The sequence below is a fragment of the Syngnathus typhle genome, linkage group LG12 (assembly GCF_033458585.1).
Source record: "Syngnathus typhle isolate RoL2023-S1 ecotype Sweden linkage group LG12, RoL_Styp_1.0, whole genome shotgun sequence".
NCBI classification, from domain to species: Eukaryota; Metazoa; Chordata; class Actinopteri; order Syngnathiformes; family Syngnathidae; genus Syngnathus; species Syngnathus typhle.
In genome coordinates, this window is record NC_083749.1 from 6,183,037 (window position 1) to 6,204,443 (window position 21,407).

The 21,407-nt window shown below is 42.0% G+C and overlaps 3 protein-coding genes and 1 non-coding gene across 8 annotated transcripts; 2 read left to right on the top strand and 2 right to left on the bottom strand.

The window, feature by feature from the left end:
* The first annotated feature begins 42 nt into the window (after positions 1–42).
* Positions 43–3,462, top strand: trim69 (tripartite motif containing 69). 2 transcript variants are annotated; one of them, XM_061292725.1, is made up of 7 exons: positions 43–824; positions 919–948; positions 1,326–1,421; positions 1,658–1,891; positions 2,358–2,380; positions 2,457–2,572; positions 2,780–3,462. In XM_061292725.1, exons 1-7 carry the CDS (start codon positions 213–215, stop codon positions 3,322–3,324), a joined length of 1,656 nt encoding a protein of 551 aa, XP_061148709.1. In that variant the 5' UTR covers positions 43–212; the 3' UTR covers positions 3,325–3,462. The 2 variants fall into 2 exon arrangements, with proteins under 2 accessions (XP_061148709.1, XP_061148710.1); XM_061292726.1 differs by lacking the exon at positions 919–948 and having other exon boundaries at positions 51–824.
* Positions 3,069–11,384, bottom strand: LOC133163113 (bone morphogenetic protein 1-like). 4 transcript variants are annotated; one of them, XM_061292709.1, is made up of 21 exons: positions 11,242–11,380; positions 10,857–10,951; positions 9,638–9,721; positions 9,362–9,485; positions 9,179–9,292; positions 8,920–9,098; positions 8,743–8,848; positions 8,202–8,326; positions 7,992–8,107; positions 7,692–7,794; positions 7,519–7,635; positions 7,313–7,458; positions 7,031–7,226; positions 6,833–6,958; positions 6,101–6,261; positions 5,854–6,034; positions 5,659–5,784; positions 5,243–5,370; positions 4,953–5,166; positions 4,621–4,871; positions 3,069–4,538 (listed from the first exon to the last, which is right to left on the bottom strand). In XM_061292709.1, the coding sequence occupies exons 1-21, from the start codon at positions 11,256–11,258 to the stop codon at positions 4,404–4,406; spliced, it is 2,844 nt and encodes a 947-aa protein (XP_061148693.1). In that variant the 5' UTR covers positions 11,259–11,380; the 3' UTR covers positions 3,069–4,403. The 4 variants fall into 4 exon arrangements, with proteins under 4 accessions (XP_061148693.1, XP_061148692.1, XP_061148690.1 ...); XM_061292708.1 differs by having other exon boundaries at positions 6,101–6,264; XM_061292706.1 differs by having other exon boundaries at positions 4,621–5,166; positions 6,101–6,264; positions 11,242–11,384.
* Positions 6,610–6,681, bottom strand: trnag-ucc (transfer RNA glycine (anticodon UCC)). The gene has a single exon. It is a non-coding gene; the product is annotated as a tRNA-Gly (tRNA).
* A 1,812-nt stretch (positions 11,385–13,196) lies between the features above and the next one.
* Positions 13,197–21,038, top strand: antxr1b (ANTXR cell adhesion molecule 1b). Its single transcript, XM_061292723.1, has 18 exons — positions 13,197–13,623; positions 14,524–14,595; positions 14,676–14,747; positions 14,827–14,908; positions 15,004–15,037; positions 15,246–15,325; positions 15,519–15,587; positions 15,665–15,745; positions 15,829–15,889; positions 16,090–16,188; positions 17,097–17,166; positions 17,247–17,325; positions 17,422–17,517; positions 17,602–17,646; positions 17,718–17,810; positions 18,921–19,085; positions 19,640–19,720; positions 20,092–21,038. Exons 1-18 carry the CDS (start codon positions 13,469–13,471, stop codon positions 20,440–20,442), a joined length of 1,785 nt encoding a protein of 594 aa, XP_061148707.1. The 5' UTR covers positions 13,197–13,468; the 3' UTR covers positions 20,443–21,038.
* Positions 21,039–21,407: the final 369 nt, after the last annotated feature.

Genomic DNA, 21,407 nt, shown 5'->3' on the forward strand with positions numbered 1-21,407 from the left:
GACATGCGGCTCAAGTGCTTTATCCCGCCTTGGTTTCCTGGCGGAGATATGTTGTGACTGTCTGGAGAGAGGAGGCGGTCAACTGGGAGGAGGAGATTCCCCTCACTATCAACGGATGTGAGAGGCTGTTGCTCGACCCCGCTCTGCACACCCCCGCACTTCTCCGCAGTCAACAGGAAAGAGGCCACGGAGAGAAGAGGTCCGGCAGAAACATGAGCAAGAACCAGAAAGAAGTTAAGAAAATCCAGTCTGCTTATCTGCAGAATGTGGAGAAGCTCAACCAAGGGGCCAAGCAAGAGAGGAAGAGCTGGAAGGCCAAGGAAGGAGATTTTGAGAAGCGCCAGCCACCTGCGATCACACCCGTGAACAAAAGCTCAGCGCACAGAATCAGCAGAGACCTGACCTGCTCCATCTGCTTGGATCTCTTCAAGCAGCCCGTTTCTCTACCTTGCGATCACACCTTCTGCCAGGGCTGCATTGAGAGCTACTGGACTGGACCGAGGGGCCACTGCCAAGGGGAATCGGGCTCCTGTCCCCAGTGCAGGAAGGTCTACCCCGGGCGGAGCTACAGGCCAAATCGCATCGTGGCCAATATTGTGGAGAGCTACTGTCATGGGTTGGAGGAGTGCGACGGTGGCGGCGGAACCAGGCTGGCCGAGACGGAGCAGGCGCCCGCTCCGGCTCCACGCTGCAGCCGGCACCGAGAGGAGCTGAAGCTTTACTGTGAGGAGGATCAGGAGCTGGTGTGTCTGGTGTGCGGAATCTCCCAGGAGCACAGGAACCACACTATGATGTGTGTGCAGGAGGCGGAGCTCAAGTACAGGGTGAGCTGACCAGAACTGAAAAGTACCGCTAACTTGTTTCTTGACATTCCAGCGCTAACTATTTGTGCATATTCTCTCTCTCAAAAAAAAAAAGCACTCGGATGAGTTTCAGATGACCGCCAAGGTAACAAAAGTAAAAAATCTTGAATTTATTTACTCACCTGTTCGTTGATTAGCAAAGTAGCTAGCGAGTCTACTTGACAGTTCCGAGATTGGGTCTCCACGTTTGCGTCGATTTTTTTTTTTCGTACTCCCGCGTCTTCCCAGATCTACAAAACAACCATGTTAAATTCACTGACGACTCTAAAATGGTCCTTAAGTGTTGATGACATAACGCCTTGAGTTTTTCAACTCTTAAGTCATATAACTCCACCCGACTGGTCACCGACCAATCAGAGAGCAGCTATACCAGAAAATCCTGCATTCACACTCTCATTACACACATTCAAAATTCTCAGAAGCTCACCTCATCCAAAAGCTTCCTCTTACTTATCCAATCAGGCATCTCTGAGCAGCTCCATGGATTCCCTCAAAGCCGAGCTCAACACGGCGATGCAGTGTGACAGGGAAGCTGAGGACGAAGTCAAAAATCTTAAGGTGAGAAGACAACACTTAATATGGCAGGTTCTCGTGACCTTCCTGTAGATACAAAAACATTTGTCAGAAAAATAAAATGTGTTTCCTCCCACAACGGCGCAAACGCCCCTATCACAAGAAACAAAACTCTCTCCATGCACACACATAAACGTGTTTTGAGCTAAACTTGCACTGGGCATAAAAATAGCTTTGACACCAGTCCTGGAACTTTTGTGTCACCGTATATGACCCACCAGGAACACACGGCTGACCTGAAGCAGCGCATCGAGGCTCAGTTCAGCGACCTGCACCAGTTCCTCTACCAGGAGGAGAAGATGCTACAGGTGAAGCTAAAGACGGAGGAGCGCCGCGAGCTGATCCGTCTGGACGAGCACAAAGCTCTTTTGTGCGTGGAGATCTCCCGTCTGCATGGAGCCCTCCAAGAGATCGAAGACAAGCTGAGGGAGCAGGACCCCTTCATTCTACTACGGGTAAAGTCAAACGGAATTCCCCATGTCGGGTAGTTTGTATTGAGTCAGCTTCTGGAGGTGATTATGAAGGGAAAATGCTGAGGTTTTCATTCTGAAGCAGAGTAGACATAAAAACATTTGACTGAACTGAGCTGGGTGGGACTGTTTGGCTTTTCCTGTCAAGTCTGCGCACGACCTGAAGGAAGCCAAACGCTACATTTCAAGGGTCGAGCAGTTCCCGCTTCCCGATAACAAAAGAGTCCCTGCTGGACAGGATGTAGGCCAATGAGCTCACTCGTTGATCGGGAGGATAAGGAGTTCAGTTCAGCCACCGGTCCAGTTGATGTCCACGGACAGGGGGTGTGGGGAAATCCCGCCAGCTCCTACCGGGTGGGCAGACGTTGATGTCATGTGGAAAAAAAAACTTCTCTCATGTCAGATACAACAAACTTAATCACCACTCTTCCCTCCTTCTCTTTCATTTCAGAGCATCAAAATGTTGCTGCAGAGGTGAGGAGTGTGAGAAAACGCATGTGAGCTCTGTCGGGGATTTGTTTTCATTACGTCTCTTTGGTTTTGTTGGCAGACCTTCGCTCAAGTTCGAGAAGCCAGCTTTTACACCTCCCAGTCTGTGCGAAGGCCGATTCGCGGGGCCCCTGCAGTACAGAGTGTGGAAATCCATGAAAGGAAACATTTACCCGGGTACTGACAAAATAATTGATCATTTAAACTATCGGTGTCAAACTCAAGGCCCGGGGGCCAGACACGGCCCACCACATTATTTTGTGGTCCGCAAAGACAAATGACTTTACGTGCTAATACTATGACTACAATGCGGCCCGTGACAAAAATGAGTTTGACACCCCTGATTCAATGGAATTAAAAACAACCCCCATGTTGTACTTTCAGTGCCCGCGGCCATCACATTCAACTCCAGCACGGCCAACCCTTGGCTCAGTCTCAGCTCGTCACTGACCTGCGTTCGCTACCAGACCTTTAACCACGCCGTGGAGGACAACCCGCACAGGTTCAACGCCGCCCTGTCGCTGCTCGCCAGCCAAGGTTTCACCCACGGCCGACACTACTGGGAGATTGAAGTCTACAGCAGCACCGTGTGGACCGTTGGCGTGGCCCGGGAGTCTGTGCCCAGAAAAGGAGTCATCAAAGCTCTCCCGGCTAACGGTTTTTGGACCCTCTCACTCTCTTATGGTATACAGTACATGGCGGGTACGACCCCGCCGACTGTTTTGTCCCTGGAGGAGCCGTTGGCAAGGATCGGGGTGTACCTGGACTACAAAAGAGGTCTGGTGTCCTTTTACAATGCAGAAACCATGACGCATTTGTATACCTTCAGGGAGATGTTCAGTGAGACACTCTTTCCTTACTTCAACTTGGGATTTTTGGATAAAGTGCATGAGAATGAGCCTCTTAAAGTTTTCTTGCCAAAGATTTAAAATGACTGTGAATTTTTTGTTTCTTTTGTACAGAATGTGACACTCAAGTAGATTTAGGATGATTTTTAAAGACTGTAGACGGGATCTACGGACACTTGTGTATTTGTAATACATCTAATAAAGATTTTAATCTCCCAATGTAAGTTCATTATTTTATTGATGGAGCTATATAGTATGTTTCAGCACTCAGAGCATATATAAAAAATCTATATGTTAACAAAGACAGTTTGACATTTTGGCTAATTTATTATTATATTAAGGACATCAACTCTCACATTTCCCATCAGTAGCTACATCATACAGTGTTCAGATTTGAAGGTTTAGACAAAATTAGAACCTGGAATAAAGTAAACAAAGTGTTTTTAAAGCTTGTGCATCTCAATAAATTAGAATATGGTGGAAAACTTTATTTAAGTTGATTTGTGCAGTTCAATTTAAAATGTTAATCGAGTATTTCATGGTATTATTATCACCTATATTTATTATTATTACATTTGATCACAGCTGTGGAAAATCTGAAATTCAGCATAAAAAAATTAGGACATTAAAAAAAACAATCAAAATATTTAATGTTATTTTAATTGACCTCATCCAACCTAGTTTCACTTTAACGACGTAAATGAACTTTTCTACCAATTTATTGAGATGCATCTAAATATTTTGATTGGCATCTCTATACAAGTAAAAAGCTTGCATTTTATTTGCACAATGAAGATTGAATTTTAGTGCATCTCAAGTAACGCAATTGTGGGTCCCACTTCCCACAAATTCTATGTGCAAAAACACCAAACACAACTCGAGTGCAATAACCACAAGTGATCATGTGACCTCACATACAAAGTGACACAGTAGAGGAATAAAATAGAATAAATCTGCATTTTAAATCCTTACCAGGCAAAACCCCCAAATGAGTCCTTCGTGTTGATCCAAAGTAAGTAAATATGTAATTTGTCTGCTTGGCTTGACTCTAACAGATGCGTGTGTGGTACATTGGTGGCTTAGTGGTAAGATTCCACGCTGGAATGGGTGTGGCAGACAAACTGGTTGCCTTTAAGTCTGGGATTCGAGGTTTTTGAGGGTCACTTGCTCACATGTAGAGTGTCCTGGAATTTTGTGCTGGTGTAGTGCAGGTGAAAACCTTTTTTACCGATGCTGTCATCTGAGTGAAATTTTATCACCAAGGCATCTCCAGCCGAGTAGATTTCCTCTGGAGCCTGTGGAGGGAAAAAAAAATGAGATGAGTTTTTACACAGTGTCTATTCTCAGGCAAATGTTGTTTACAAAGTTGAAGTTTACCCCGGATCCACAAAATTGCCCCAGTCTCGGGGATTTGATGTCAGCGCCGTCGTAGAGCTCGACATAATCGTACCCGCAGTCGGGCTCCTCCTCGATTTCAAAAACTTGAAAGAGAAGCTCCACTCCGTAACCTTTCTCAGCAGAGATGACCCACAAACAGTCAGAGCCTCCGGGATAATTGGTGTCTCCAAACTGTGCGTGAGAGTACAAATCTTTGGTCTTGACTTCAGCGTTAAGGCTTCCTCCGCATTCTGAAGCAACCGCAAAATTAGAGGGTGAAAAAAAAAGCCTTGTTAAAAAAAACTTTGCAAACAGAAAAGATTTCCTATCACCTGCTGTGTATGAGGCCTGAAATCCTCTCTTCTGCACAGAGTTGTCCGAGAAGAAACGTAAGAACATTGTGTTGTCACCGGAGATGACAGGAGACGGTTTCTTGGTACCGCAGATGCGACTTAGTCTCGGGGCACGGGTATCGGTACCATCGAAAATTTCCAAATGGTCGTAAGCGCACTCCAGATGAGCCTCCATGTCAATCTCATTGAAGGTCTGAGTTTTTTACGAGGAGAATGAAAATATAAATCACAGCATGGTGAGAAAATGTTATTAATAATTTTTCCCTTACAAGTTTAATCCGATGACCTGGAGTGGTGGACAGAGTCCAGGTACAGGCCTTCTTGCTGGGATACTTATCAGGCCAATTGGGGCTACTGATTGTGCCTGATGCGCCGTTCACCACGAGATCACAACCCGCTGGAAAAAGACAAGACGACATTTCACAACAACACAATGCACTGCGTCATTTGGCGGCCGCATTATTTCCTCTTCTCCTATACTTAGCAGCATTTTGCGTTTGCCAGATGTCAAAGGAAATGTGTGTTTTTTGTGGTTGTTTTGCATCATACCCTCAAAATTTTACAATAGAAAATGGCGAGGTCATGCCAGTTCATCATAAAGGGGACATACGGGGTTATGGAAAATGTGCCGTTTTTATATCATTTTAAGGGAAAACATATATTGTGTGAAAAATGTTGCTTTCACCTTCCTTGCAGTCATGCCGGTTGTCGTGTAGCATGTAGCCGCTGCGGCACTGGCATCTGTAACTTCCCATGATGTTCACACATTCATGCTGGCAACCGCCATTTTCTTCCGAGCATTCATCCATATCTGCAAAAACAGTATTATGATCAGTAAAATGAAAAATATTTTGTGTATCCATCAAACTGGTCACTGCACCGGAGAAAAAGTGAGCCTTGAATCCTTTCTTGGAGACGGTGTTGTCAGACTTGAACTCGACCCTCATGTTGTTGTTCAGCGAGGTGATGGCTTCTGGTTTCTCCGCCCCGCAGAACTTCCCGTGAAGCTTTGAGTCTGCGCTGGCGCCGCTGCGGACCTCCACGTAATCGTATTTACACACCTGATGATGGGAAATTTAATTTGTGTTTTTTTTAACACATAGTGTAATATTCTCTTCCAAACTTACATCGTTGCCTTCGGCCTCAAAGGCGTCAAACACTAGCGTGATGCGGTACTGGATGGGTGCCACTAGCTGCCACACACAGTTTTTGTTGGGCGGGTATTCCTTCGGCCACCCGGGGCTGGTGATGGAGCCGTTCATTTGAGTGATGAAGGCGCCGCAGGCTGCTGCTGATGGAAGGAAATGTTACTTTAACATTGTTGTTGTTTGCTAAAAAAATCACATTAAATGAAACCGCTAATACTTGAATATTGACGTTGTTGAGTTTATCTGGTGCAGAAAAAAGGGATAGTGAGTTTCAAACAAAATCATTACACAAAATGGCTGAGAAAGGACAAGGTTAAGATTAGGACATAGAAATAGTTCCCTCTTGTGGTGAATGGCACAGATTCTAACCCAACAATAGAAAACTTCCTGGATTTGAGTGTAAATCTGGCCAAGGGCTAAGTACTATTATTATTTTGTTAATGGCTACATGTCTATCAAATCCCAAAAAGAGATTTTGAAAAGAGACCTGCGTTGGCCGGGAATCGAACCCGGGTCAACTGCTTGGAAGGCAGCTATGCTAACCACTATACCACCAACGCTGTGTGACAGCTAATTCTACTTTACTTGGAGCTCTCTTACTTAAACCTGCAGAGCAAGTAAAGGATTAACAGCGCCATCTACTGTAAATAACGCTGCAAACTCTTTATTTACAATCTCAGTGTCTGCTATTATTAGGAGTCGGGTGCTCACTCTCGCAACTTGACCTGTCAGTGGCCAGTTCATAACCAGGATCACAAGCGCATCTGTAGCTCCCCAAAGTGTTCAGACAGTGCTGCTCACAGCCGCCATTATCGGGTTGGGAACACTCGTCCATCTCTGAAAAGTGAACAGCAGGGATTTTTTTTTGGGTCATTTGTGTTACAAGGAAGGGGTGATCGGCACGCAAACCTTTAAAGAAACCGGCAGAGAACCCGGCTTTGTTAACCGAGACATCCGAGGCGAATTTGAGCCAGAGTCGGTTGGTGCTGCTTTTGATGTCGTCCGGTTTGTCGTAGCCGCAGAAGCGGCCGAGCAGCGGGCTGTGCGCCGAGTCGCCGTCCCTCACTTCCACATAGTCGTAGGCACAGCTGTCGTGACTCTCAAGCTCAACAAGAAGATTTGAAAATGAGACGCCGCATAACATACAGGTACATAAAGTTGGAGAACTGCGTGTTCTTTCTTGGAATTTACCTCAAACGACTGGAAGGAAAGACCCACTTCATAACCTTCTGCCACTCTGACTTTCCACACACACAATTTGTTGGAGTGGTACTCATCGGGATAATTGGGGGATTGAATCTGGCCGCTGTCCCGCTGCACCTCCCCGCCACACACGGCTGCACAGAAATCGGCGGGTAACATTTCAACTTTAAAGATGACGAGTGACTTAGCCGTACCTTCGTAGATGGCCGAGAAGCCTTTTCCCACCAAGCTACTACTGCTCCTAAATTCAACCCAAAGTCGACTGTCACTTGAGACGATGACATCTGGAACTGCGTCTCCACAGAAACGGCCTGACAGAGCAAATGAAGATGAGTCAAGAATCACAAATTTATCTTGAGTTTCATACCTTTCAGAGGAGCTTTTTCCCAGAAGCCGTCTCGAACCTCCACATAGTCATACCAGCACGAGTGACTCTTGAAAATATCCATGGAAGTAAAATTCAGAACAATCTAAAAGAAAAGGACAGACGGCTATAATACATATTTTGGACAGTAATGTCGCCCTCTTGTGGAAGTAAGAATAATTACACAGCCTATTTAATTCTGATGTGTAATCTGTTAAAAAACAATATTAGAGCCATACATGACTGACACTTTATCAGGCACGTTTCACCTCCAATTATCTATTCTATTATAAATTTTATTACCTTCTCGCCCGGAGTGACAGAAATCCTCCACACACAATGAACATATGCAGAGTAGCCATTAGGGAAATCAGGGGAAGAAAAGTTTCCAGCACTCTCTTGGAAAGTCTCCCCACATCCTGTCATAAGCACATAACATTTGTATGAAAGTTGACAATTAGATTTAATTTTTTATTTAAAAAAAAAAAAAAAAGTAGAACAAATGCATCTCACTTGGGCATTTGTAGAGTTTTCGTGCTTGTGCAATGTCCCCTTTGCTAAGCTTGACTCTCTGTCCAATAGTGGGCTGCACTCCGTTAACATCATAACGGGGCAGGATTGTGTCCAAGAACATACTTCTGTGCCAAAAAAAACCCCAGAGTCATTGCCAAAAGAGCGACGATCAATGTCTTTCTATGTAGAATCCCTTGTTGATTTATTGATAATCTTTTTGATAGTCTCTTAGTGTGTTCAAGGGCTCGCTCATGCGGTTCCCATGGCGATACGCTCATGAATGGCAGGCATGTGCAAACACAGGGCTCTGAATGGAGGCTTTTGGCTTTTGCCAGCCAGTTCAGCGGAGCGCGCCCCTGAATGCCAGGGGCCAAAAAACAGCCACTCCAGCTCAAATGATTTAACAAAGCCTACTTTGCTGTGCTTTTATTTAGCCTGGCTTGCCTACATGACCCGCAACAAAAAGAACAATACAAAAGCAACGGGGTAGGGAACACACGTACTGAACGGGTATAAACATTTGAGAAAATTTTATGCAAACCTGGAGAACGTATTCTTGGCGTAATGCATGACACTGCCAAAGTCGTAAACCTCACCAAGTGAGTCAACCTCGCCCGGTTCCATTTTCAGGAAGTTGTACTCCTGTCCTGTGAATGTGCAGAGAGTCACCCAAACATAGTCAGGTTCATTTTATTGCACTCAAACCATCCTGAAGTACCTTGCTGAATGTTGTCTCTGTTGATGCTCACGTGCTCGTCCCGATCTGGTCTCGTGTGTTCGTGCCAGAAACCAATCACATGACCGAGTTCATGCACCACGATGCCAAACTTATCGCAGTTTTTCCCGATGGAGATGGCCTGAGGACCGCCGCCTCTCCGTCCCACATAAGAGCAACACCTGCAAGGAGAGACGCCATTTCTAAAAGAATTGCCTCACATTTTTTTCATTTTGATTCCCATTCACGTCATTCAGTTCACCCGCAAGGTCTGTATGTGAACACAATGTAGCTCTCTTCTGTTGTCATCTCCGTGAAGGTCACACAAGTGTGCTTCTCCCAGTGACGCATGGCTTGACGGAAAATGGCCCGCTGACTACCTGCAAAGAAATTGTGAATCAGAGTTTGAGTGCTTCAAGATGTGCAAGTCATCCTCAGCCGGAACCTACCAGTGAAATTACCGCTGATCACATACGGTATGATGCCGTCGGGCCAAATCCGCTCGGATCTGGAGGTGGCTGCCCTCCTCCTCCTTCTTCTGTTGTTATGCTGACGGTAGCTCCGCTTAACTGTAAAAAGGGATCAGCAACTGAATTTATTCGCAAAATATATCAAGCACTGAGATTTGATAATGCCATTACATCACTTTCTTTTTTTAATCCAAATAAAACCACAGACATACAAAATGATGGTATCGGTGCTTTCTTAAATACAACGATACCTGATGCAGCACTTTCTCTTTTATAGGCGTCTTTAAACATGAGGAGCTCTTCTTCATCCAAGGCAATGTCTCCCAAAAAGGCAGCTAGACGGGACAGATTAAGAACATTTATATTCCAGCCAAACATAACAGATTCATTAATAGACACATTTAATCAAGACATTTGAAAGATCACTCAGTGTGCTCATGTCCATCAAGCACAGAACTTTTTAATTTTTTTTTTAAAGGGAAGTACAGTCAATAAATGTGTTAGGCATAGTTGTTAAAAAAAAATCATAAAAATGCATTTAAACTCCTATCATTTTTGTCAAGGCAGAATTTCCAACATAGTTCTTATTCCAGATAACAGACTTGCCCCCTCACAGAAGGTTCAGTGAGTGCACATTGTGATGAACATTTATTTCCACTAATGTGACCACACATCCTGAAAGAATAAAGACGTCATGTTGCGCTCGTAAGAGCAATAAGTCCATTTGCAGTGTGCCTTGACAACCTCTGCAAAGGAGGAAATCCACAATGAAAAGACATAATTGACTTTTTTTATTCACTTATACAAATGATAGCCAGCAATATTTTTTTTTTTTTGTTAATCGCACAATAAGCCTTGAAGACAGGGGAAGTTTAACCGCTGCTCCAGCCCGGCCTCAGCGACCTCCAGTCTCCTGGCAACTGCTGTGCAGAGGAGTGCTGCTATCACGAGTGGAAAGGAACCCCAAAACACTCCATAATTGACTAATTAATTATTTGGCCTATTAGACCTTTAAATTATCTATTGAATGTTAACTTGCTTACAATTCATTGGTGAAATAAACAAACAAATAATTGATGAATAAATAATTAAATTAATTAATAAAACATTATTTTCTATTATATGAAATATTAAAAACACCTGTTATGGGTGCAGTATTACTATAACTATATTTTAAATGTATAGTGCCAATTAAATCCAGAAAATCTCAATAAATTTTGCATGTGTACTTAATGGAGGTAAAGTCGATAATAGTTCCATGAGAGAAAAGCTTGTTTTAATTTTATAAAAGCTTATTTTATTTATTATCATTATGTGTTTTTATTAGTTTTTATACCCATAGTAGAGTGGGTCTTAAAGTACGCAATGTCTGAGCAGAAATGTCAACCATTTTGCAGTATACTAGACTGCAATAAGAAAAAAAGAAAAAAAATACAAATTAAATACAAAAGGAAAAGCAAATGTTTTTACCAGCTTTGCAGGGATCCTTGTAATCAATCTCATCATCCACGTATTGAAGTTTTGCATCTGCGTAGTCCCAATCAGCCGCATGACAGACCCGCAAACTGAACAAAAATAGGTATGCAGAAGCAAAGAGCATTATTCAAAAATGAAAAATCCAGCAGAAATAAAATATAACGTAGATTGGTGATGGAGGAAAGTTGCCGTCAGAAGTTCCTTGATAGTGTGATATATATATATATTTTTTAAAAAGAGCTCTTTTTTTTTTTCTCTCTTTCAGGTCTCTATTCTGCTGCAGAGATTAGTGGACATTCAGGACTGAGTGCACACACACGCACACGCACATGCACACATGCCAGCCTTCATTGCAAAACTCACGCCTGATGTCACTCACCTATTGTCAGATGACATGCAAGCAGAACAAATGCTTGAAAAGACAATAATATAATTGCAGCAAAATCCTGAATAAAATATTGAATTTAATCATTTTAATTTATGACTGAATTATGATGTAGGCTGTCGTTTTTTCCCCCAAAATCTAAGTCAATCTCATCGCCCTCTGAGGATGCCTGACAAACATAATGGAGAGGGGAAAATAATTTATTTTTCATTTTTATAGACCTGGACTGCAGCTGTGTGATTGTTTCAGTCTTTTAGAATGATTGATTTATTGTATTGTATTGTATTGTATTTTATTCAGATCGGACATCCTGCATGAATAAAGATGTCACTTTTCCCAACAATGGAGAAAAAATAAAATAAAAAATTAACGAGAATTTTTTTCCCCCCAGTGAATTCACTCATGCAACTGGTGAGTGTAAATGAGAATCAACTCAGCAGCGCATTTTTGAAGCCAGAGGCATTTTCACAGGGCTGGCCTCAGTGACCTCCAATCTCCAGGCGACTACTGTGTTCCAGAACTTAGAGGAAGTCACGAGTGGAAAGGAACTCCCCAAAACAGCGTGAGACTCCATAATTGACTATGTATTTTTATTGGCCGTCACGGCCAATTTCATGTTGTCGGGTCCCCTTGAAAAGCTCTTTGAGCTCAGGAAGGAGGAAAATGAAAATCATACAGAGCCATGTCAGGTAAGTAGGAACATAGCAATGTTCTTCCCGGTCAGGAACCGGGTTTGAAGACACTATGGAACTCTTATGTAGCAAAATACAGAGGAACTTCAATTTTCAAGACTACTTAATATTAATTGATTACAGTAGAAGCAAAATTGTATTTTTTTAAAGAAAATAAAGTGTAGTTCTAAAATGATCACTAACATCTGTTGTTCCCCCGGCTCTTGGAACGGGGACTACTCGAGATGTAAACAGATGTGGAGTACAAAACAACAGCATCGGCTTTTCATTATATTCTATTTGCTGTGTAGGCACTTTTTATGGATTTTCCCTTGTGCTGACTAACATAAAACAAAAAAAACAAAAAAAATACTGATCCATATTTTGGATTTGTTGGCTTTTTATTTTTTTACCTTGTGTCACAGGACAATTTGCATAGGTGTGTCGCATTTGTTTTTAAATTAAGATTAATTTGGTGGGGAAGATTACCTGTAATGTCTGTTTCAATTACCTTTATATGTATTTGGTGTGTTTTTTATAGCAGTAATTGCTTTAGACAGGTTTAGCTCAGCTGGTTGCCGATTTCCGGCTGCTAATTCGCAATTTGGGTAATCCTCAGGGTTCAGAAGTAACTAGCCCACTGTGCGCCTGTTTAAATTTGATTAATTAATATATTAATTAAAAAATGCATATAATTGGATTTAAGTTTAGTAGTGCAGGGTTTATACACTTTTTTTTCATTTCGAGCAAAGCGTTTTGTCTCCTAAGTTATCAATTTTTCAATCCATTAAAAGTTGTCAAGATCTGTATTATTTTATTAACAACTCGGGCATACAAATGAACCGACGACTAAAGTTGTGTGGATTGCAATTTACGTGTTTACCACTAAGTGGCGCTAATGGCTAGGGATGAGTTAAGACAAGAGAATTGAAGTACAGTTTGAGAAAATGCTCCAATTTTGTATTGGAAAGTTTGAAATATCAGTTAACGTGTAAAAAAACAAAAAAAAACTTGGCTATAAAAGTGAAACAATCAAATAAAAACCAGTAAGTACAAAGCTTGCCTTGTGCCATGTGACAACAATTTAATATAGTATTTCCACGGAAATGACTTCTGCCCCATAAATACAAAACAACTTGAAAAAAGTAAATAACCACTTGCCTAATTTTTTTGCCACCATACCAATTATTATCCCTGCGCAATATTGTTAAAACAACAACAAAGTTGAAAGCTATTTTGTTATTCTTCACACGACATGATAAAATATGTGTCACAGTTATGCAACGTTGCGTGAGGTTATGGCACTTATTTGTCGACGAGATTGTGTGCGGAGGAAAAAGGAGGACAGCCAAGTGTTCACTCCACCTTCTTCCCGCTCACATCTGTTGCTGAGGAGATGAGAGTCCGACTCCAGACGCTTTCATACTTTCAGAGCATGACCGGTTTCGTGCGCGCTTTAAGTTAAAAGACAAAACCTGGAGTGCGCTCATGTTTACATTCTTCTAAAGCTATACGTACTTGGACGAAGCTTTCTTTTTTAATTCCGAGGAATGTCCCGGTGCTGGTGCAGACAGGTCCTGCTTTGCGTGGAAGTGGGGATTGTTGTGGTGGCGCTGGTGGCCGGCACTGCGGGACAGAGCCACGATGGGAGAGAAGCCGGGTCATCCTGCTACGGCGGATTTGACCTCTATTTTGTTTTAGACAAGTGAGTGTTTTACTTCTTACTTATTGATGGGATGGAAAGGCGACACTTGTCAGCATTAATCAACATTTAAGTGTCTTAGTCTATAAATGACTTTTTTAAAATTATATAACAATAACATCTATTTAGTTGTTTAGTCAACAATGTGAACTAAATATGGACGAGTCAGCGTTCTTTTTTTTTTTTTTTTAAATCTGTGTTCCCATCTGCTTGAGAGAGTCGATGTTTACGTTTCAGTTATTCCGTTAAACTGTCAGCAAGTCGAGCCGAATCAAAACAAGTCGAGTCAGATGAATCACATGACAGCATTTTCGGTTATGTTATTTAGGTCAGATCGAAATCAGGACACAATTGTTGATGCTAACCTGTCAATGACATGACATTTGATGAAAAAAATTATCTGAGATCCACTAGGAAGACGACAATCGAAAGGCTAAACGTCCGATATTTATGATTAAGGAAAAAACGATTAAGGACCGATTAAAAATGTGTGTCTCAAATGAATGCCTTCATGTCAAATAAACACTCCTCGATTCACTCTTGCAAATCAGTCACTACGAGCAAAGTCTTAGAAAGCACGAAGCAATGAGAATCAAAGATGCTCATTTGCTCGTAAAAACCCACGACGGGGATTTGTGTTGTCCAACTGCAGCCACGCGTCTTAGTCCCAGCGAACCCTTTCTCCATGTGAGCCAGCTGTTCCAAAGAACGTTTGGCTGCGCCGGCCGGCGCCGAGACTCGCATCACAGAATGATAAATGAAAACAGAAGCGGAAAGAGGCTGCGCTTGATTTACTCACTTTTTTTTGCTAAATCAGGATGTAGCAAAGAATCTTAAAAACAAAAAAATCTATCATCAAAGTAATGTTTTTCTTGATGAGATTTTTGCCCTACATTCTTTCAGATCTGGAAGTGTGCGACATCACTGGAATGAAATTTATTACTTTGTGGACCATCTGGCTTATAAATTCATCAGGTAGGCTGGGCAAAAGTGTTCAGATTGAAAAAGTGCTGGAAGAAATTAAAAAGTGCTTAACCATCTTTATTTACTATCAGTCCTCAGCTACGGATGTCTTTTATCGTCTTTTCAACACAAGGACAAATTCTCATGCCGTTGACAGAAGACAGGTGCCACATTAGACAACTTAATTATCGATGTTTATTTGGCTTCTGTTTTATTTCCGACATTTTTTTGGTCTCCATCCAGAGAGCAAATACGAGCCGGGTTGGAGAAGCTCAGCATGGTTGACACGGGTGGAGACACTAACATGGATCTTGGTTTGTCAAAGGTGAGTTTTTTTTTTTTTTCGATAGATATAAAACAATCCTGATAATCGTAAATTTTAGTTTTGTTTAAATGCGCTTCTGCTGACTTCTCTTTTAGGCCAGTCAGCAAATTTACTACAGCACGGGGGATGGTGAGTTTTGCTTTTTAATCAGGCACTTTTCCTGCTGACTCTGTCCATTCATCCACCACAACTTAGTTCAGCCAGATAGCAGAAACTGGAGCTAAATCAACCAAAAAAATATAGCTGCATCTTTTTGTCATGCAGATAAATGACATGCAATATCGGGGCTCATCGGTTTTGATTGTTATACTAATGTGCAATTTCTTTCTGTTTTTAGGCTACCGGACAGCCAGCGTCATTATTGCTTTGACTGATGGTGAATTGAGGGAAAATCAATTCGATCTGGCTCAAAGAGAGGTAAGAAACTTAGACTGTTATTAAGACTATGTTTGTGGTTAGCAAAGTGCTAATGCGTGGTACACACAGACTGATTTTTAATATCTTACCCCATTTTTGAAATGTGTGTGCATTGTTTGCACCCTACAGCTGCACTTTTAGTGATCTGACCTTTGACCCCACCCCCTTTTGTTGATTATTGTCATAAACTCAGGCTGGCAGAGCGCGCCAGTTGGGTGCCACTGTTTACTGTGTGGGAGTGAAAGACTTCAATGAAACCCAGGTGAACAAGCCGGACCATATGAATCATGAAAACAAAAAAAAAGTCACACAAAAATATTCATCATGATCTCTCCGCAGCTGTCAACCATCGCCGACAGCGAGGACCACGTCTTTCCCGTGACCGACGGTTTTCACGCACTCCATGTGGTCATTGACTCGGTGGGTATAAGTCACATCGCAGACTTTCTTATTCCACCGAACGTACTTCTAGTTGTGTTATTTGATCTATTTTATGTTTATAGATCCTCAAGAGGTCATGCATTGAGATTCTGGCCGTTGAGCCCTCGAGCATCTGTGCAGGAGGTAATGCTCCAATTCTTTTTTTAGGATTTCATGATTCACTTCATATTGTTCCTGTCGTCTGGATATCCACAAAGTCAATTTTCATTGTAAATCTACCAAGTATACACAAGACTGCATGGTGAGAAGGAATAAAATCCTGCCAATATGACACATGATAAAAACATGAATCCACTTGTAGCAAGTAAATTACTTTTTTACAGAATCTTTCCAGGTGGTAATCAAAGGAAACGGCTTCTTTCACGCCCGCGATGTTCAGAAAGTCCTCTGCAGTTTTCGCATCAACGACACAGTGACTATTAGTAAGTGACAAACATCTTGGGTGTGTCTAATATTTTGAGTATAGCTTTTAATGAGCTTCAGGGCAGCGGATTCAGACTATACCTAAACGCGCAAAATGGTTTGGCTTAGACTAGCTAAAATTTCCAGTGTATAAAAAAAAAACGCCTTTAGCCAGGTCTTATATAAATCCTTGCCATGATGAGCCAAACCAAGCCAAAGTTCCCTGCATAGCAAGTGTCTGGTTAAAAAAAAAACAAAAAAAAAAACTATGAAGTGGCAGATAGATTTCCCAGGAGTTTGGCGAGACCCTTTCAAGTCTCACGCGGCTGAGTCATTATACGGACGTGCGTGTGAATTAATTTAACAGCTCAACTAAAATGAGGAAGAAACAGTGATGCACGCTTGTTAGTACATATGATAAATAGCTAAACAATAAGTGAGTCAACAAAGACTAAGAAATTGAGAGAGCTAAAATTCCCCAAACTAATAATAGAAGTGAATCAACAAAATTGGTTTTCAAATACCATTCAGAAGCCAAAATCCTCATTGTGACAGAAATTGAAGCCATGCAATGATTCCAATCCCCGCCCCCCCTCTCCCCTAAAAAAAATACTACATCAGCACCTCCTCACTCTGCCTAGGATCAGCTGGTTTAATGCTCAAGCCTTCTCAGATATCCGAGAAGGGAATGTGAATCCCATCGACAAGGAGTAGCCGGCGTCTTTGCGTGGACATTTGACACTCGCCTTCTTGGCCAGTGTAAATAAACCACAGCCCTGCTCATTGGGCTTTTTTTCTCACTTGCAAGTGAGGAAGTGCAGGAATTTTAGTTTCCAAAAAAAAATGTGCTGAGCCTTAAAACTCATGATGGCTTCATGATTTCAGAGCGGCATCCGTTAACTTTGGGATGATCTTTTATGTACTTCAGTGAAAAGACCTTTGGTGGTGAGAGACACCTACCTGCTGTGCCCAGCTCCCATTTTAGAAGAAGAAGGAACGTAAGTGAAATGTACTAAATCAAAAGCAGCTACAGGAGGGCGTCGTTCTACCACCAAAACCGTTTTTTTTTTCTCCTCAGGGCCGCCACGCTTCATGTCAGCATGAACAACGGCCTGAGTTTTATATCTAGCTCCGTCACGATTACCGCCGTCACTTGTGTGAGTAAATTTTTCATTCAGACAGCTCCCTAAAATGACTGCAATGAATTGTAAACAAAGATAAATAATGGCGTCAATGTTATTTTTTTGGGCCAGTCTGACGGCACCTATGTGGCCATTGCTCTCCTCATCCTGCTGCTCCTGCTTATCATTCTTCTTCTGTGGTGGTTTTGGCCTCTCTGCTGCACCGTGGTAAGATAATGTATTGATTAGGTACACCCACATAATCTGTGGAGTGTTTCTCAACATTACTCCTGATTTTTGATTGACATGCAGGTTATTCATGAGCCACCTCCACCACCGACAGAAGACGACTTCTCTGTAAGTGATTTTTAAAAAATGGATTTATAACTTTAGCTTGATCATGCTAACAAGCTTTCTCTCTGGTCTAGGACGACGAGGACGATTTCCACAAGAAGAGGTGGCCCACCGTGGATGCTTCATACTACGGAGGCAGAGGAGTTGGAGGCATTAAAAGGATGGAGGTACTTAAAACAATCATCGGACAATCCAAATTGTTGAAACCCAAATGAATGGAAACACTTCAGAAAAATTAACCTTGTCCATTCAAATTTCTCAACCGATTCAAAACATGACGTCAAAATTTTTCCATTTATTCAGAACATATTGGGAAACATTTTTCACATTCTGAGTTGACTTTTTCCACATTTTCCTAGGGATGAATCCAAAATTAAGGGTGACGTTATGTAAACGCACCTCATTCTTTCAGATATCCCAACGGATTCCAACTGTTAATCTCAATCCTGACATTTGCTCTTCCCATATTCATCATGCTTTCTTGCTGATCTCATCGTATTCATTCTACAATTCAACATTCCAATGAATCCTCCGGGATTTCATTCAACTGGTTTGATGCCAGTTTTCCTCACTTGTGAGCTCATCCAAACATGCATTGGTTCCACAATATTTAATCGAAAGGCAAAATTATTGACAGAGATGTAACAATGTCACAACATTGCCAATATCCAATCAGATTGCTCCAATGTCATCACATGCTGCTTACAGCCAATCGGGCGCATGATATGAATGAAATATAGTACATGACCTTGGGTAATTTCTGTCCTTGGCATTCTCAGCATCTGTCTGCATTTACCAACTATTCCTTGTTTAAAAAAGGAAAACGAAACACGATGCCAGTAAGGTCAAAAAGATGACTTCTAACTGCTCTGCTTTATAACCACTGACAGCAAGACTTTTACTTAAACTGCCAAGCGCTTGAACTGCACAAATGTGGCCAAGAGGTTAAAGAGGTTCACGTTTCACATCTGCGGTCCATGATGAAAGTCAAGGAGATAGCAGTAAAGCACGTGTGGGGTGAAGTCTCAGGAGTGCGGTCTTCTGGAAGCTCGCAAACAGAGCGATGGAAACTATGCGAGTCTTTGTTTGAAAGCTTTTCTACCAGGTTGAAGTTTTCATGACTTCTTTGTGGCAGTTGTACACTTTGCGTAATGGACTGTCAAGGTCACTTTGACATCACTTTCAATTAAAATGCTCGCTCTTTTGTACTCTTTGGTCTAATTGTGATCTGTACTGCACAACCGCAATAGCTAAGTTCCCCTCCCTTTTTATTTCAGGTCCGCTGGGGTGATAAGGGTTCGACCGAGGAGGGTGCAAAGCTGGAAAAAGCCAAGAACGCTCGGGTTGTGATGCCCGAAGAGGAACCTGAGCCACCTCCATCGCGACCACGTTACCAAATGAAAAGACCAGTCCACCCTCACAAGTGGTATTCTCCCATCAAGGTACTCAAGTTAGCTCAGGCTGCTGTCAAATGCACAGTACACAATCTAATATAATTTTCCCACTAGCTAGATAATCAAACCAAAATATTAGACCACAAGTACAAAAATAATATATTGTCGACTTAGTGCCTCTTAATGCTAGATTCCAAAAAGAAAGAACTATATGACATGGATGGCTACGGAACTGAAAAAGATTGGAAGGCCTTTTTTAATCCACGCCAAATGTATTTTGGTTGCCAGGAAATAGTTTGATACTGTGTCCTTTGGACCTTATCAGTCAGCTGTAATGAAAAGCAGATGTGAACTGAGCTCATTCCTAAATTATGGAATTGTTATCAGCAGCTGTCATTAAACCTAAAAAAAAATAAAGGGTCTAAACTTGCCAATACTCAAAATTGCTATGTGGGACATCTGGAAGTAAAAAGAAAAGTGGAACAGTTGCCAGTCAGATTCAAAGTAAGGTCATGACAGTAGCAAACAGAGTGATCGTGATTTACAAGGTTGTTTTGAACACGCTTTGTCAATTTACTATAAATGTGCGTCATCTTTTACAGGGCAAACTGGATGCTTTGTGGGTTTACATGAGACGAGGATATGACAGAGTGTCTATCATGCGACCTCATCCCGGAGACAAGGTGAGGTGTTATGAAAAGGAAAAAATAATAATAAATATCTCTTGGAAAGAAATCTGACAGCATGTTACCATGAATCGGCTAACAGCTAATTAATATCAAGTATGTGATTTAAACGAGGCCAAAGGGACAAAACAAAAAGCTTAATGATTTTCCTCGGGAGCACTTTAGTCTGCAGAAGTCATTAAGTCCGCGGCAGTGTGGCGGAGTTGGCAGGAATGCTCTCTTCTTTTAAGACACTCACTCACTCACTCTCGAAGGCATTTTGTGTGACTTTCCACGTGTCAAGTCAAGCAGCAGCTGCTTCTTGTCGGGCTATACTGTGAACAATATTCTTTTTTCTCCCTAAAATTATGCCACTGTTCTGATTCAAGGGCAAGTGTATCAACTTCACACGGAACAAATCCTACCCGGCACCTCGCTACCCAATCTACCGGCACCCCTCGTCAAATATCTACACGCTGCCCTACAGCTCCGAGCGTCAGCCATCGGTGGATGTTTTTGACTTTTCCGACTTTCCCTCTTCACCCACTGCCACGCTACCGCCACTGCCCCGCTCGCCTCCGCCGCCTTCCTACACGCCCCCTCCATGTAGGACTCTGCCTTCTGTCTCCACACCGCCTTCGCCCACCACCTCGCTGCCGCCGCCGCCTCAGGGTTCGCCACCATGTAGAGCTCCGCCTCCATCCCGCCCACCACCGCGGCCTAGCCACGAGGACGACTGACGAATTCCCAAGTCCGATGGAAGCACGTTAGGGAACACATTTCTACTTATTATTTTTTTTTATAATACAAGGGCTTATGTGCAATTTGTTTGTTTTTTTCATTATATTAGACTAGACTAAGCACTTTGCAATGTACATATTATTGCTTAAGCTTGTTTAGAGCCTTTTCCTTTATCATTTCTTTGTACATTGTTTTGAAATGGGAGTTGGCCCAGAGTTGGATTTAAGGTTTGGGGAAAGTACAAAAACGAACTGGCCCAATGTAAACAATTGGAACCAAGCTTTGATTCAGAACAGTATTGACTTAAACGACAGGCTTTTTCCTCTACCCATTTATCCACTTAACTTAAAAATGACAATTGAGTTAGTCCACTCAAATAATAAACAGTGCCACTATAAAAGTGCCTGAAAAATGGTAAATATTCTATTTTTATATGCTTTTGTTTGTTTGAATGTGTATTCCACAAAGGTAAACTCTCAGGTGTAAATAAGTCAATGGAATCAGCTAATACATTCATAATTTTTGATGTGCCATTATTTTTTTCCCCCTTTGTGGTTTTTGTGGAGTCTACAACAAAATAAAAGGTGTAGAACACTAATAATTATTGTATCGTCTTCATTTAAATCAATGAGCCAGAGGGAAGCAGGGTATAAATCTCTCAAACTGTCATTAACAGCATTAAAAAAAAAAAAAAAAATTGTGTTTGACGTCACAAGATTTTTGTGGTTTGTCGGTCTGGAAAAATCCCTGTGAGGCTCAGTTCAACGCGGCGTCTGGAAGTTGTGATAGATGACTTCAGAAAAAGTTGTTTCTCGACATGCTTGCTCCCTCCTGTCTTAAAATTGTTGATGGATGACTTTGTTTTTCTATTTATGCCTACTTTATTTAAACGAAGGGGAAATGTTGTTTTTGTTATGAAATAGTTTTGACAAGTCGTTCTCCAGTTCTTCGAAAACAGAAAAAA